Source organism: Rattus norvegicus, chromosome 12 (assembly GCF_021556685.1).
Source record: "Rattus norvegicus strain SHRSP/BbbUtx chromosome 12, alternate assembly SHRSP_T2T, whole genome shotgun sequence".
In the NCBI taxonomy this organism is placed as follows: Eukaryota; Metazoa; Chordata; class Mammalia; order Rodentia; family Muridae; genus Rattus; species Rattus norvegicus.
Genome location: NC_141545.1, coordinates 50,671,842 through 50,688,566, shown reverse-complemented (window position 1 = coordinate 50,688,566; position 16,725 = coordinate 50,671,842). Strand labels below are relative to the sequence as shown.

Below are 16,725 nucleotides of genomic sequence, written 5' to 3'. Positions count from 1 at the left end.
CCCCCCCTCAAGACACAAATAAATAAATGTAAAATAATTTATACAAACAAAAGAACCCCACTAATTTAGACCTGTATATTATAGATAAAATAACAAAAAACAACAATAATAGTAATAAACAAAAACGACAACAGCCTTGCCCAATAAGCCAGATACTAAATGTAAGAGAAAAGGTTGAAACCTTTAAAAAATTGTTATGAACTCATTGGGCAAAAAAATTATCTTTAATATGACTCTAAGCTAAGATTACAGAGAAAAAATGTACAAACTGGACTTTGTTAATAAAAAAAAAAGTTTGGTTTCCAAAGCCACCAAAAAAATGGAAAGGAAGTTATTGGCTACAAGAGAACATTCTCAAGCATGAGGTTGACAAGGACAAAGCTAATGTGGGTCCTAAAGGGGAGGGTATGTAAATACACATTTCTCCAACGACCATCTAGAAATGGTTAATTACACAAACACCCTCAATATCACTATTGAAAGAGAAATAAAATCCACAGTGAGATGCCACCTCAAACTCGAGGGATGGCTGTGAACAGACAGAAAGACAGACAGCAGTCAGGGGCAGGTGCTGAGGACTCTGGGAAAGTAGAACCCCGTCAGGCATGAGCAACAGTGCAGGGACTTTAGAAGGGAGTCTGGAGGTTTACTCAAAGGCTTAATGTATATCAGAAATGAGAGAGAGAGAGAGAGAGAGAGAGAGAGAGAGAGAGAGAGGAAGAGACAGACAGGGAGAGACACAGAGACAGAGAGAGACAGAGAAACAAACAGAGACAGAGACAGACATAGACAGAGACAGACGGAGACAGAGAGACACAGAGACACAGAGAAACAGACAGAGACAGACTGAGACAGACATAGACAGAGACAGACGGAGACAGAGGGACAGAAACAGAGGAAGAAACACAAAGAGGTAAATATTCACAAATCACAGCACCTTTGTTCAGAATAGACAAAGCATAGAGATAATCTAACCATCTATCTATCACCTCATGTATGAATAATCAAAGTGTAGTGTGTCCATACATACCACTAACACGGAATGAACTGCCAACATGTGTAGCAGTGGATGAAATGAAAGCCCGTTGTTGGTGAAAGAGGCCAGACACAAAGATCACAGGCTCCATGGGGGGAAGGAGGAGTTGGGGGGGTGGTGCTTGCTCTCTGAGGACTCTCTCCCTCTTCCTCTCCCTCTCTCTCCCTCCCTCTCTCCCTTTCTCCCTCCCCCTTCCTCTCTCTGTCTCTCTTTCTCTCTCTGTCTCTCTTTCTCTCTCTGTCTCTCTCTCTGTCTCTCTGTCTCTCTTTCTCTCTTTCTCTCTCTGTCTCTCTCTCTGTCTCTCTCTCTGTCTCTCTCTCTCTCTCTCTCTCTCTCTCTCTCTCTCTCTTAGAAATACCCAGGAAAAGTCTAAAGCTCAGGCACAAAGAGTGAGCCTGACATGTCTGGGTGCATTCTCACTGAGGACAGGAGTGGTGAAGGCAAGAGGGGGTCTTTTTGAGACATAAAAATGTCCTTCACATAAGGTAGACCAGGTGACTGTGATGTCACCAGATACCTCTGGTGCCGTGCAGGACCTGATGAAGAAGAGGACTCACCGATTTTCTGATTGAAAATCTTGTCAAAGGTTATTTCGTTTCTTTCTGCCAGATACCTCTGCATCACACTCCGGATACTGCAAGATAAAAGTAGCTGTTAGGACACGGGTGCACATGCTCCAGAGTTTACTGTGCCCCCCAGCTAGCGGCACTGCTTGGGGGAAGCTGGGGAACGTTCTGGAGATGGGAACCTAGCTGGAGGAAGTGGATTGCTGGGAGCCTCTCTTACTGACTGATCTCAAGTTTTGTGGTTATTGTTGCTTTGGTTTTTGGTTTGGTTCTGTGTGCCTTTGACTGATCCAGATGTGAGTGAGCAGTCTCAGGCGTTGGTGGCCACACCCATTAAACCTCTCCTGCCACCATGCCTGCCTGGCCATGACACCCTTTACTCTGGTCTTAGTCAGAGTTACTATTACTGTGATAAACAACCATGGTCAAAAGCAATGGAGGATTTACTTGGCTTAGACTTCCATAGCATAGTTGTGGTGGTTTGAATAAGGATAAACCCCATACACTCCTATCTGAGTGTTTAGGGAGTGGCACTATTAGGAGGAGTGGCCTTGTTGGAGGAAGTGTATCACTGGGGGGTGGACTTTGAGGTTTCAGAAGCTCAAGCCAGGTCCAGTGTCTCTTTCTTCCTGCTGCCTGATGAGCCAGATGCAGAAATCTCGGATCCTGCCCGCTGCCATGCTTCCCACCATGACAATAATGAGTCCAAAAACCTCTGAACCTATAAGCCAGTCCCAGTGAAATGCTCTCCTTATTAAGAGCTGCCTTGGTCCTAGTGCATCTCTTCACAGCTATAGAAACCTTCACTAAGAGAGTGGGCCATCATTGAAGGAAGTCAGGACAGGAAATCAAACAGAGCAGGAACCTGGAGGCAGGAGCTGAAGCAGAGGCCATGTTCTTTTTGGGGGTGGGAGTGGGGGCTACTTACTGGCTTGCTCAGCCTGCCTTCTTATAGATCCCAGGACCACAAGCCCCGTGCTGGCCCCACCCACAATGGGATGGCCACACCCATAATGGGATGGCCACACCCACAATGAGCCAGGCCCTCCCCAGTCAGTCACTAATTAAGGAAATGTCCTACAGCTGGATCTTACGGAGGCATCTTCTCAGTGGATTTCCCTGCTAGCTTGTGTCAAGTTAATTCAAAAGTAGCCAGTACAACCTTCAAACATTAAATCAACACAAAAGCTCCCCCTCTCTTGCTATGCACCTAGTCACACAGACCCGAAGGAGCAAGCGCAGCAGAGGACAGCTGCTGGGACAGGGGCATGACTGTGACTGCCTGGCTATACCCCTCTTAGGCTGATGACCCAGTTTGCAGAAGGATTTGGAGGCGTTGGGACCTAGAGGCCAGAGAGGCCCAGCAATGTTTCCTGATCCATCCAGATGTGAGCAAGAGGATCCACGTTCCACAACCAAACCCAGAAGACTCCCGCCACCACGTCGTCCCCATTGTGCACCCTCAAACCGTGAGCTGAACCCTTCCCTGCTTCATCTGGTTCTCTCCCGAATTCCCTTACAGCAACAGGGAGGCCAGCCAACACACGGCAGGTGTTAAAAGCTGCGTTAAAGGTGCAACATGAGTAACCTTGACTTACAGAGGGAGGAAGAGATGGTCACTGCCACTCAAGGCTATCAGCTGTCGGAGAAAGTCTTCACACGACGACCCGGAACTGCAGGAGCTGTCCAGGGTCTGACAGTGGCAAGGTAGACACTCCAGCCACCACCCACCCTCTTTCAAGACCCGGAGTCAACCCTAAAGGTGGCGAATCCGTTTCGGAATATCCCATGAAGATGCCAAAACTTACCCTCAGTATCGTCGCTCTCTAAAGTATACATGAGCGTGTGAACACGCACATGCATACTGCATACCTAGCCACATGCATGCACACACTCCCATCCCACACCAGATACATGAGCATATACATACACCCCACAGGCACACACCACACACATACACCCACACACACACACACCACACACAGTCCCATGCGCACACACCACACACACACTCACATGCATACACACATACATATCACATGCATATATCATGCACACCATACACACCACACACATAACCCACACAGTCTCATGCACACACACACACACACACCACATGCACATACCACACACACACACACCATACACACATACACCACATACAATCCCACATGCTGCATATGGGTGCATGCACACACACATTCCCATGCAGATGCTTACATACATACATACATACATACATACATACACACACACACCATATACCACATATATACCCAATACAGTCCTATGCAGACACACACAACACAATACAACACCACACACAAACACACTCATATACCCTACACAGTCCCATACACACACACACACACACACACACACACCACATAGCCCCATGCATGAACACGTATTCCTCACACTGCCCTATACATGCACACATATTCTACACACAGACCCATGTATACACATCTACATACATATACCACACAGTTACATACATGTACATACATACCACATACATACCCAACACATGACCCCATGCGTGGACAAACATCCTGCACACAGCCCCAGATATGCACATAGCCACACGTATACTGCATATATAGCCGTATCCACATGCAGTATGCATACTCCCACACAGCCCTAAGCATGCATTTGCATCAAATCCTTCTTATCAATCTCTTCCTAAAACAAAAGCAAAAGACGCCCCAGGTACAGAGTTGGTGTTTTGAAATCACTTTGGTGCATCACCAATTCAGAAAATGATTAAAAGAAGAGTCTAGTTACAATAAAATAAAAAACCTGAAATGCCTCGAAATTAAAACCTTCCAAAATTATGCATGAGATGTTTACGGGGAGAAATTATAAATCACGGAGAAGGAGAGACTAAAGAGTGGAGAAACAGTTATGAACAGAGAGACTGAACATTAGGAGCGTTCAAAGACCTGCCAAATTTCATTACAGAGTCAGTCTGAGCCCATCAGAACCCCGCGGGGACTATCACAGGATGCAGAAACAAGAAGCAATTTATATAAGACAACACAGACTCGAGGGCAGACAGTGCACTCTGGAAGAGGAGTAAGATTCCGGGGCTAGGTATGAAAGGACAGCCAAGTCACGGCCAAGCGCCAGATGCAGGAGACAGTGGTGAGCTCAGAAAGTTGCAATGGACACATTAAGCCATGACATGTGGTGCAGACAGGGGTGGAGACGGGAAATGGAGGAGGGTGGGCTTCCCAAGTGAGTCTCTGACTCAGCTGGAGTGAATGCAAGTGTGCCAGCCACTGACGGTGAGCGTACAAGCCACTTCCACACTTCACATCTGGAATGTGTTGGTACCCGCGGTGCAGGTGTGGACGGCAGAGGACAATGTGTGGGGATCAATTCTCTTCTGCCTTGTGGGTTTGGGGTTGTAATTCCTATTGTCAGCTATCGCCTTTACCCATTGAGAATTACTTTTTCAAAAGACCTTTCAAAGGGCTGGAGAGATGGCTCAGCGGTTGAGAGCACTGACTGGTCTTCCAGGGGCCCTGAGTTTAAATCCCAGCAACCACGTGGTGGCTCACAACCATCTGTGGTGGGATCTGATGCCCTCTTCTGGTGTGTCTGAAGTCAGGTATGGTGTACTCATAGAAATAGAATATTTTTGATACCTGTCATAATTAAATGCATAGCTTGGTAGCACTGTTGAGTGAGAATGTGGACACATACATACCCTGTAACTCCCTGTCCTAACAATAGACATAAAATTTTCCACCAGCCCCAGAGGGGGGTAAGGCCTCCTCAGATTCTACAGTCCAGGCAGCTGGGGACTCTCCACATGGGCCACGTGCTGTTGGCAAGAGTATGGCCCGCATCGGCCTATGTGCTGGGCTGTCTCCTGTGCTCGCTTTTCTCTCTAGCCCAGGGGCTACACCCTTAGCCTTCCCCCCAGCCAAGCTTCTGTTGCAGCAGGAATAGCTCAGGGTTTGCAGATCTCTCCACTTGTTTGTGAACATTTCTGTTGCTCCCAGTTTGGGAACGTTATGAATGAAAGTGCCTTAAATATCCACGTCCCTGGCATTTTCAGAACATGTGTTGTCACCTCTCATGGGGAAATACTGAGGGGTGAGAGAGCTGTTCTCATGGTAAACCCTACCATCCATCAAGGAAAACCACAAAACCCACAGTTCCAAATGCTCCTGTGGCCTCACATCTCCACTGACAGTTTGTGGTGTTTCAAGCTGCCCCCCTACCCTGCCAACACTTAGCTCATCCCTTCTAATCTTTAGACACCTTGCTGTGTCGGGGAGATCTTGTTCCAGTTTGTATTTTAACTTTCATTTCCCTCATGAACGGCGACGTTGAGTGCATCTGTAGGTGCTGACCGGGATCAATACATCTGCTTTTGGGAGGAGCCTCATCAAATAGCCCGCCTTCTCACTGGGCTGTTTTCCTGACTATTGAGTGTAAGGCTTCTTCACGCAACCTGCAAGGAAATGCTGTCAGATGTCTATATAACTCTGTGGTCACCCCTGAAGTGGAGACTTCTGGTTTCTTTGGAAAGTCAGTTATGTCAAATGTTTGGCTGGGGCACACAGGTGAAAAGGATGTCTTGCTAAAACAAGATGAATGGTTTCTTCAGGGTTGAACTACAGTTGCCTGGTGTCTGCCTGCAGAAAGGACTGGTCTGCAGCTGCTGAGTTGTATTTGGTGTTTGCTACGGGACTGAACTGCTGTCAAGAAGATTGAGCTCACCCCCAAAGAACTATTGCTGAACAGGTCCACTTCTCCCACATCCTAATAACTTTTCTCTTAAACTACCTCTGCTGGGTGGCCAGCTAGAAGAAAGGTTGAATGCTTATTAAAAGTAGGCTGCAAAAATTTATGCCTACGACTCCCCCAATTGGCCCTAGCATCTTCTCTTTGTTTCTCGCTGTGTCCTTCTGACTTCACTGAGGACTTCCAATTTATTGATCATTCCTGGGATGGGAAATCTGTGCCTTGCTGTCTTCAGACTCTCTAAAGTCATCCATATTTCCCTTTAGACGTTTCAGAGGTTTTGGAGCTGGAGAGACAACTCAGTGGTTAGGAGCACCGGCTGCTCTTGCAGAGAGAGGATCAGGGTTCTATTGCCAGGCCCCCATATCAGTGTCTCTCACAAATTCCCATGCCCCAAATTCCAGGGTATCCAAGGTCCTCTTTTAGACCCACGAACGGATGTATATGCTTAAAATAACAAAGTAATTCTTTTAGAAAGGAGATGTTTCCAAGCTGTAGCTCTCACGTCTGGAATAGCGTTCATTGCAGGCTGATGTCTGTGCACTGAAACGGTAAAAGGCAAAGGTTTCGCTTCCATACCATCCCTGACAGTTTGCTGCTGTGTGAGAGCCCATCAACGGTCCCCACTGAATCATCTGGAGCCTCTGCAGAGCCAACAGCACAGGTCTGCATTTGCCCCACCCAGCCTCTCGAGGAAGCATGCTGTGGTCTGGTCTCGTTGCTCCTTTACTGGCGTAGGGAGTTCCACGGACTGCCTTAATTCTTTCTGAGGTAGCTTAGCAGTTATTGTGTTCTCTGTGGGCGTCGATGTAACTGCATCCCAAGGCTCTTGACACACCTGCTTCAATTCTTCTCCCCAGTCGCGTGGCTTTTTAATTCCCCTCGATATTTGCTCCCTGCTCTGCAATTCATTTATGTGCACGTCGCTTTTTTTCTGAGTTCTTGGAGACGACAGGTACCTGCCAATAATTGATTCTGGCTTACTTCCACGGTGGCTAGAAAGCACACGCCGGACGGTCCTGCTCTTTCTAGATTCGTTGATCTTTTCTTTACTACTGGCATGTGACCCATTTGCGAGTCTTCTGTGCACAAGTGAGCGGAATGCACATGTGTCGATACCGGAAGAACGAACTGATAAATACTCACTGGGTCAGGACGGGTAGCAGTGCTGCTTACATTTTCCCAGATTCAGGATCAACACCGAGTTCCTGTCTTATTTTTCCCTTAAGTTGCTGGGGTGGGAATGCAGGACTCTCAAACTTTTATCCTGACTCATCTGTCTGTCTGTCTGCTTTCGATACCATCTTGTCTGTCTTGTAGCTCGACTGATGCACGAGCAGAGGGTGCTAGGAGGGACCTGTCATAGAGAAGCTTTCCCTCCTAATGTCACTCACAGGTTTGTTCCTTCTGCCCCTTTTTAATCAAACCCTGACCAGGTTGCGGCAAGCTTCTCTTGGCTAGTGTCTGTGTGGGGTCTGCTAAGTATCTATGTTTCCTGCCTAGAGGAGTTGAGTTTCTGGCTTACAGCACACAGTTGGACCTTGCTTCCCTGGTCTCTGTGTCAACCTTTGCCTTTTAATTAAAGAAGATGGACAACTCACACGGACTCTAACTATGTATGTGGGTCTGTTTAAGTAGATTATCCTGAGGACGAACCACAGGAGTCAGTTTTTTCTTTCTACAGTGTGGGTTCACAAGGTTCAATCTCAGGTCACCAGGCTTGGCAGGAAGCACCAATTACCCTGCTGAGCCATCTTACCTGCCTGACTTGTACGATGTTTAATAAACAGAGTCTGCCACCTTGATCCATCCTAAAACAATTTTGGTGTTTGTGTCAAGAGGATCTCTGAGCCCACTGGGGATCTAAGCCAGCTCCCAGCACAGGCGAGCCATCTACTTATTGTTGTACCTCATGACCTCTAGAAATTCCATGTAGAATCATGGCCTTTGATGAGGGGAATCCTGTCAACTGCCGATACCACATGACTCACCTACCGGTAATTACAGAACATGTGCATGCTTTCCACTTGGAGCCAATTCCACGAGCACACTGTGAACAGTGTCCCTTTTCTGGCCTCTGTATGGGCCTGGATAGTAAATTAGGCAGAGCAGACCTAAACACAGTAAATACTTTATCTGTGGCTGGTGTGTCTTCTGGGTTGGGACACCCCCAGATATTTTGCCCCCTTTGAGGAGATATTTGATTATTTAGCTCTTTATAATACTGAGGACTCAAGTTGCCATGTATCATTACTGTAAGGCTGTGTCAGTGATCACTTGGGGAAGACACTCACTGATTGTCGGGATCAGGTTGGTCTCTGGAAAAGGGGGATCCACTTGATTGTGTTAATTGACCCCGGAAGACCTAGCCTAAGAGTGGACAGTAGCATCCCCTGGGCTTGAGAGTTGAATGTTATAAAAGAGGAGAAAATGGCCCAGAGTGTAAGCATGCAGGATTTGTCCTTGCTATTCTTGTCTGTGGAGCCACGGCTGCTCCAACTTCCTGTGGAGCCGCACCTGCCCCAAGATTTTGCTGCCTTGACAACTCTGCGGGAAGGCTGTAACCCAAATTTAAGAGGTAAACCTTTCTCTCCCGAGTTGCTTTTACTGGATTATTTCCTCACAGCAACTAGAAAGGAAACCATGACTGCTATTTAAATAGTTTCCCAAGTTCAGAGTTTGTCTTGAAATTGCCTGATGTCTTTGAAGGGCATTAATCTTTGAAACTTGATTAAACTCAACTTGTGGATACTTTTATACATTGTATCAAGCTTCTAGTGTGGAAAAAAAACCCTGCCTAATCTGAGGCATCCCACAAGGGTTTTCTTCTAGAAAGTTTCCTTTAGCTCCTAAATGCAAGCTTGAGACACTTGAGTCCCCCTGGGGTGTGGCCGATGGAGCTTCCTTGACTTCTCTGCCTGCAGAGGCCCCTGACTCACCACCATTAGTGTAAACACCTGTGCTCTCTCCCCTGCCCCACTGTGACCATCCTTCAACCACTGACTGTTGGGATGTGAGAGCTATTCTTGCCTCTGAATTGCACCCCCTTCATCCCTACATCTATTTCTCAATCAAGTCCACACTGGATCTCAGCCACAGCCCTTGAAATTTGGACAGAGAGAAAGAAGTAACACCCCAGACCCCCAGCTAACTAGCAACAAACTTTTCAAACAGGGTGGATTTAAAAGTGGAACCCAGCAAACTCAGTTCTCAGTTTGTCTTATGCTGCCTCAAGGAAGGGCCAGAGATCAATGCAGAATGGACGGGGTGTGTTGATTCGATGCCTTTGGAAGACAGAATCTTTCCTTCTTTGAGGAACTAAGGAATCTGTTTGATTAGGTGCCTCACGATTTATGATTGGCTCACGGACCATCCTGACACCTCCGGAGACTGTTTCGGGAATGTTCCTGACGCCGAGTAAGCACCAGCCTAGTCCCACTCGATTCTGACTCCCAATTCTTTCCTAATTTGGCAGGCTGAGACTTTTGAATCTGCCTCCTGTAAAGGTCGGGGAGAGCCTTGGAGTCTGATTCACTCAAACATAGGAGTTTTCAACTCGATTCAATTATCTTTTATTTAAAGCTCCCATTTCCTTTCTAACCACTAGAAACCCATTCTACGAACTCATTTCCTGCTTATATCTCCCAATATTTCTCATGTTTAATTGCTGGTTTGGAGAAAGCGGCTTCTCTTCCTCCATCACCGCACGCAGAAAATAGTTTGAGATGCACTGAGGTGCATCTCGGACTTAAAATACAGAGCCACAGAACTCCTCAGGGAAAACTACAAAAAGCCTTTGCCCCCCAGGGATTAAACAAAGACATCTGTCATGAGAGCAATGCTTGAGCCACAGGGCTCATGGGATAGCTCAGTCGCTAAACTATGTGAAGACCTGAGCTCAGATCTCCAGAACCCCTGTAGCATCCAGGCCAGCAACACACAACCATAGCCCTAGCCCTGAGGGCACCAGAGACAGACAGACCCCTGGAACCTGCCAGCAAGACCCAGTACCTAAAAGTAACCTAAAGTAGAAACTGGTCCAGGCACAGCAGTCAGCATTGACTCTGGTCTCCACACAGCACATGACAGGGCGGACAAGTGCTGTAGGTTGGTGTCATTATGCAGCTGAAGCCAGGTACAGGATAGAACGAGGCCTGCCATTGGAAAAAAAGGAAGGAAGGGCGGGAGAAAAGTTGTAGAGAGGAGGAGACCAGAGCAAGAAGAGAAGAGAGTAGCTGAGAAAACATGGAGGCGGATGTTAAGATTTCTCTCTCTGCATTTACAGGTTGTTATGGCTATTCTTAAGGGATGTGTACAGGATTTATATGTCTAGATGAACAAATTATATCTTATCTAGGTGGGTGGTTTATATCCTTATCGACTGGTTGTAAGTTAATTGTGTAGATGTATTATACACTGAGCATTTAACACATAAACCTGGCTGCTGGGTTATGACTTAACTGGGTTGTGTGAGTAGAGTTCATGACAGAAAGTCGTGGCAGGCTAAAGAATGCTTGGGGCTAGCATGGCGTGGGGCCATGCTAATACGGCCCACTGGAACGCAATGTGTGTATCAGGTGTGGTAACAACACGCCAAGGGGACAATGTGTGAAAACGGTAACAGAGAAACAGCAAGAGTTCATGGATCTGTGTGGAGTGGGAACTTGCATGAACCAGAACGTGCGCCTTTTTAAATATACTGCAACACTGGGCGGGGAAAACCAAGCCCATGGACATCAAAACTTCCCTTTCGCCATCAGAACTCAGGGGGATGAAGGATATGGGCCAGCCTGAGACAAGAGACTGCAGATCGCCATTGGCTGAAGCCTGGATCCTACACACATGGAGGATCCTTACAATTCAACAAAGAGGACTCGCCAAGCAAGGACATGGAGAACACCTGCTGCTCTTGGTGAGAGTCCAAGCTCCCACAGGGTGGCTCACCACCGTCTGTAACTTCAGTCTCAGGGGACCCACCACCTTCTTCTGACCTCGGAGGGCACTGGGCGTGCACCATGATGCACGTACACACACAGGCAACCACTTACGCACATAAACAAAAGTCTAAAACAGAAACTTAAAGTGATCATCAATCTAAAAACTTGTAGGAGGTGGAGGCAGGAGGATCAGAAGTTCGAGGACATCCTCAGCTATGTAGAAAGTCAAGGGCCAGCCTGGGCTACAGGGGGCCCCCCGTCTCAAAAATATAAAACAAAAAACCAACCCTATATACAAATATATATTTGTATGAACAAACATACAAAGGAGTGGGAGCTTCATGGGAAGAAATTTACAGACTACGAAGAGGGATTAAAATCACAGTGTGACTCCACCACACCCTGTCGGAGTAGCTTCTCTGAGGAAAGACCAAATTCCAGGTTGGCCAAGATGTGGAATAACCACTGGGAAAGGGAACAGGCACAGCAAAGAGCTTGGCAGCACCTTGAAGTTCAACCACCTCATCACATTCCGTCCCCGGGCACTTCTCCTGGAAATGTGCATGCGTACAGTCAAATAAAAGGTGACATGTGACTGGCAGGTAATTTCAGCCTTACCCTCAGTGGCGAAAGCCTAGAAAGAATACGCATGTCCACGAGAGCTGTGAAGACAGGCTCCTAATGGAATATTACTTGGCAATAAAAAAGATGAATGAGGCAAAGGCACGTGGATCTCTGTGAGTTCAAGGCTAGCCTGCCCTACATAGTGAATCAGACTATCCAGTGCCAGTGTCTCAAAACTGAGGGTCAGAGGGAAATGCACTAGGGGTTTATGACCTAGACGACGTAGATGGGTCCTAAAATAATTGCACTGAGTTAAAGAAGTGAAGTTCTCAGCCTCCCACAAAACAGTGCACACCCCTTGATTACAAGGGTGGAAAATGATACAACCATGAGGGATCCAATTTCTGGGATAAAATAATTCAAGCGAGAACAGCATTGGCAGACCCAGGGGTCTAGATGACCAGGCAAATATATAGGCAATAACTGAAATGAAAATTAAGGGGGAAGCTTTTAATGTTAAAATATTGTACTGTCTCTAATCTCAGCACTCAGGGGCTGAGGCTGGAGGATCTTGAGTTTGATGTCAGCCTGGGCTACATAGGGAGACTTTGGCAGAGGAAGGTGAGGAGGAGGAGGGGAAGGGGGAGGGTAGAGAGGGAGGGAAAGGGGAAGGAGAGGGGGAGAGTGATCCACATGTGACTCGATTAAACATCTGAAGCAATTTGTACCTGAAGAGAGCAGAAAGAGCTAGGGGTGAGACAACATGTCTGCCTGGATGTGTTTCTTAATAACCCAAGGGGACTGGGAGGTGGAGAGAGATGAAAACAGCCAGGTGATGCTAGCAGACGGATGAGGCCAGAGTAGGGGTGACAGCTTTCACATGAGACAAGCCAAGCTATAATTGGATACTGATTGGAGTCCAGTGGATTCCTTCAAATTTAATGGCAGCTGGGTAGAAAGACAGCAGCACTGCTCATCAGGGCTATGAAGACCCTGCTGAGGGCTCAGGACAGTCAGCTCCACAGATAAAATGTCTCTACTGCTAAAGCAGGCAAATGGGCTGGCAAGATGGCTCAGCCGGTAAAGGTGATTGCTGCTAAGTCTGACTTCCTAAGTTCAATACCCAGGACACCCGCATGGTGAAAGTAGATCCAGGCTGTCCTCTGACTTTAATGCACACACACACACACACACACACACACACACACACACACACACACACCCCTAATTAACTGAAGGACCAGACACCTGATCTCAGGCCACAGGAAGAGAGACAAGTCCCAGTGCCTGTTGGAGAAGACGTAATGACTGATCTAACTGTGCAGCTTCCACAGATAAAAATCCACCAAGTTCCGCCTGAGGTCTGGCTGTTTTATTACGGTGCATAAATATTTTACCCAGTAGGCATCACGTTCCCATAAAAGTCAAGTTGCACAGGAAGCAGGTGGGGGGACCAGACCAGCTGGTGCATGCATGCAAGTGTTCTGCAAACCACGTACACCCAGACTGCAGCGGCCACCATTCATGGGGCCACAAACCGCAGGCCAGCTTCTTTAAGAAAAAAAGAAACGAGCCAGCAGTCCCTTCAAACTCTAAGCCCTTCGAAACGAAACCACAGGATTTTTGGCATTCTGTTTTTTAATGTACAGTTGCTAGAGATTTTCCACAAACAACTCATTAGGCACACAACCCAGAAGGAAATATCCAAAGTCACCATGGAAACCTGGTTCCACTGTTTAAAGCCACCAGACCACACAGGCTGCTCCGTGTCTCACCATGCAGATGAGGGCCAGCTCCTCCCTGGTCTCCTCCGTCAACCCCATTTCTTACATATAAATGCCACAGCCTTGAACAATATAGCACCACAGACATTTGTCCCTGAGAAAAGCTCTGTGATTTCAGAGTTCCTCATGGTACTCCAACAAGATCTGGACAGTCAGCGCCAAGTTTTGTGTGTGTGTGTGTGTGTGTGTGTGTGTGTGTATGTTGTGTGTTGTGTGTTTGTGTGTTTATGTGTATGTTTGTGTCTGTTTATGTGTGTTGTGTGTGTGTTTATGTGTGTGTTTGTGTTTATTGTATTTTTGTGTTTTGTGTGTTAGTGTGTGAATTTATGTGTGTGTTTGTGTATATTGTGTGTGTTTGTGTGTATTGTGTGTGTTTGAGTGTTTGTGTGTTGTATGTTTGTGTGTATTTGTGTGTGTGTTTGTGTGTTGTATGTTTGTGTGTATTGTGTGTGGTGTGCACTCATGTGTGAATTTGTATGTTTCTGTGTGTGTATTTCTGTGCACTTGTGTGTGTTTGTGTGTGTTGTGTCTGCGTGTGTATTTTATGTGTGTGTATGTGTGTGTGATGCAAACATATGCCCACACACTAATATATTCAAGCATGTGAAGCTCAAGGTCTATTCTTCCTCTATCATAGGTCACCTTTGCATTCATTTACTTATTTATTTATTTATTTATTTATTTATTTATTTATTTATTTATTGTCATTGCAACAGGGTCTTGCTATGTGGCCCTGGCTGGCCCAGAACTCAGAAAGATCCACCAGCCTCTGCTTCCCAGGCACTAAAGGATATATGCCACCATGCCCACAGCCCACACGCCCTGCCTTTTCTCAAACACAGCCTCTCCCTGAGCTTGGAACATGTAAATTCTGTGAGGCTAGTGGGTCATCCATCCACAGGTGTCCTATAGCCTCCATCCCCTGCCCTGGGATGACAGACAGGAACCGCCAGACACGTGAGTGTTGAAAACTCTCGATTTCCTGGTTGTACTGTGAGCTCATGGAAGCTGAACCGTCCCCCCGGCACCCTCTACTCAGCAGTGCACTTAATGTACTTGCATTTTACTAGAAATTCAAGAGAAGTCTCCACATATGGTTAACCCTGAACAGACTGCATCTGAAAGGTGAGCTGCACCTGAGGCCGTCCGTCCATCACAAGTCGATCAGAACCACTGCTTTAAACTGGCTTCAGGAGTCGGTTTTACTCATGAGCTGCTCTACCGTCAGCCACTAGGACAGGTCTCAGAGGAGAGGCAGGAAGAATCTAAGCCTGGGTCTGTCTTACCTGGAATACTCCAGGGCCCTGGCTCATTAGAAAAGACATTTCTAAAGAGGTCTCAAGGCCTACCCATCCATACACAAGCCACCCACAAGCTTTGTCCCACCCACATCCAAGTCACACCCCAGGCGCTCCCCACCTACATATACCCAAGCCACATCCCAGCTATGCCCCAGCCATAACCCCAGTCTGTCTCTGTCTCTCTCTGTCTCTCTCTGTCTCTGTCTCTGTGTCTCTATGTCTCTCTCTGTCTCTGTCTCTGTGTCTCTGTGTGTGTCTCTCTCTGTCTCTGTCTCTGTCTCTCTGTCTCTCTCTCTCTCTCTCTCTCACACACACACACACACACACACACACACACACACACACACACACACACACACACACACGTCTGCCTCATCCATGCCTGGCCACACCCTATCCACAGCCAGTCTCTCCCCGCCCACAACCAAGCCACGCCCAGACCACGCCCTCATCCCAGGCACAGCAAGCTCTACCCAGCCACACTGGCCCCCACTACTCCTGCCTTTTCATTCCGTGTCTTCCCCTTCACATGGGAGCCTGCAACTCAAGCCTCAAGGATCCCTTTCGGAGTCTTCAGAACCAGGAGACCTTTGACGACCTCCCAGGGCCAGCCCGCGGGTTTCTCTGCCTCCCACTTCACTGTGAGCCTCTGATGACTGGCAGCCACCATCCTGGGGTGGAATCACACCAGTCAGTACGTACCTGTGTATCGTCACGGAGTGTCCACAAGAGGAGTGGGGGACTACTATCCCTTTTCTAAACAAATCCATGAATCAGTCTGGATAAATTCATGCCGACTCGTGTTTACTTAAGACGTGATTAAGGCCAGAAGTAGTCTTTGCTTAGGATGCAGGTTAAAGAGGCCATTCCAGGGGCTGCCCTCGAAGATGCCCTCCACATTCAGATGCTGCTACAGTGCAACTGCTGAGAGGGAGGTTCCTGACGGGCCCCACAGTGAGTGCTCCCATTAACCCTTCATGGTTCTTGATTCTCCACTCTGAACAGGTCAAGATGACCCAGGGGTCCCAGGGGTGTCACTGGATTACACCTCGCCTGCAGAGCTTGCCCTAAGGGAGCCCCCACATAAACAATTCTCTGACAGATCAGAGCCAGGAAGAGTATATGGAGATTGAGATCGGATTCCTGAAAGTCCCCTGATTGGCCAAGTGCAGCTTGTGAGCCTTTGTATCCAGGACCCTTGATGATAAAGACACCATTCCTCGACATCCTCCACCTGAACAGAGAAGATCCCAGCCAGCCCTTAGGCAGTGCACCTCAAGAATTAATGGGGTCACATAACCAAGTTCTCATCATCAGAAACCTGACGGAAAGGGGCAAGGGTCTCCATGTCCCTTCCTTTAAAGGAAGTTGGCTTGCCTTGGGCTCCTCCTTTACCCCTGCCTGAGCTCCTCATTAGCTGGTGTCTGGCCTGGGGCAAAAGCACACAGGAACGGTAGTGAGGACAGCAGGGACAGCAGGGATCCATGGGCAACAGAGCTGGTCATTCACTGGCTTCTCTTTGCCAAGCCTGAGGTCAAAACTCCTCAGGGGCTGAAGAGACCACTCAGTAGACAAAGAGAAAGCATTCATTCTCTTGGTTCCCCTGCACTCCGGTAAAATTTCAGGCACCAGGGCACACACCTGTAATCCCAGCCCTGGAGAGGGGGCGATGGAGGATCTCCGGTGCTCCACAGCCACTCAGACTGCCCTAATCAGGGAGACCATGAAGAGACTCTGCCTAAAAATAAGGTGGAGAAGTTGAAGGAGACAAGCAGT

At 47.6% G+C, this 16,725-nt stretch overlaps 1 protein-coding gene across 2 annotated transcripts in view; it reads right to left on the bottom strand.

Annotated features, from left to right (window-relative positions):
- Positions 1–16,725, bottom strand: part of Grk3 (G protein-coupled receptor kinase 3) — a 110,529-nt gene that overhangs the window by 78,088 nt on the left and 15,716 nt on the right. For both annotated transcript variants that reach the window (XM_087577781.1, NM_012897.4), the window contains exon 2: positions 1,594–1,670. In XM_087577781.1, the coding sequence (XP_087433907.1) occupies positions 1,594–1,670 (77 nt within the window). The remainder of the gene's footprint in view (positions 1–1,593; positions 1,671–16,725) is intronic.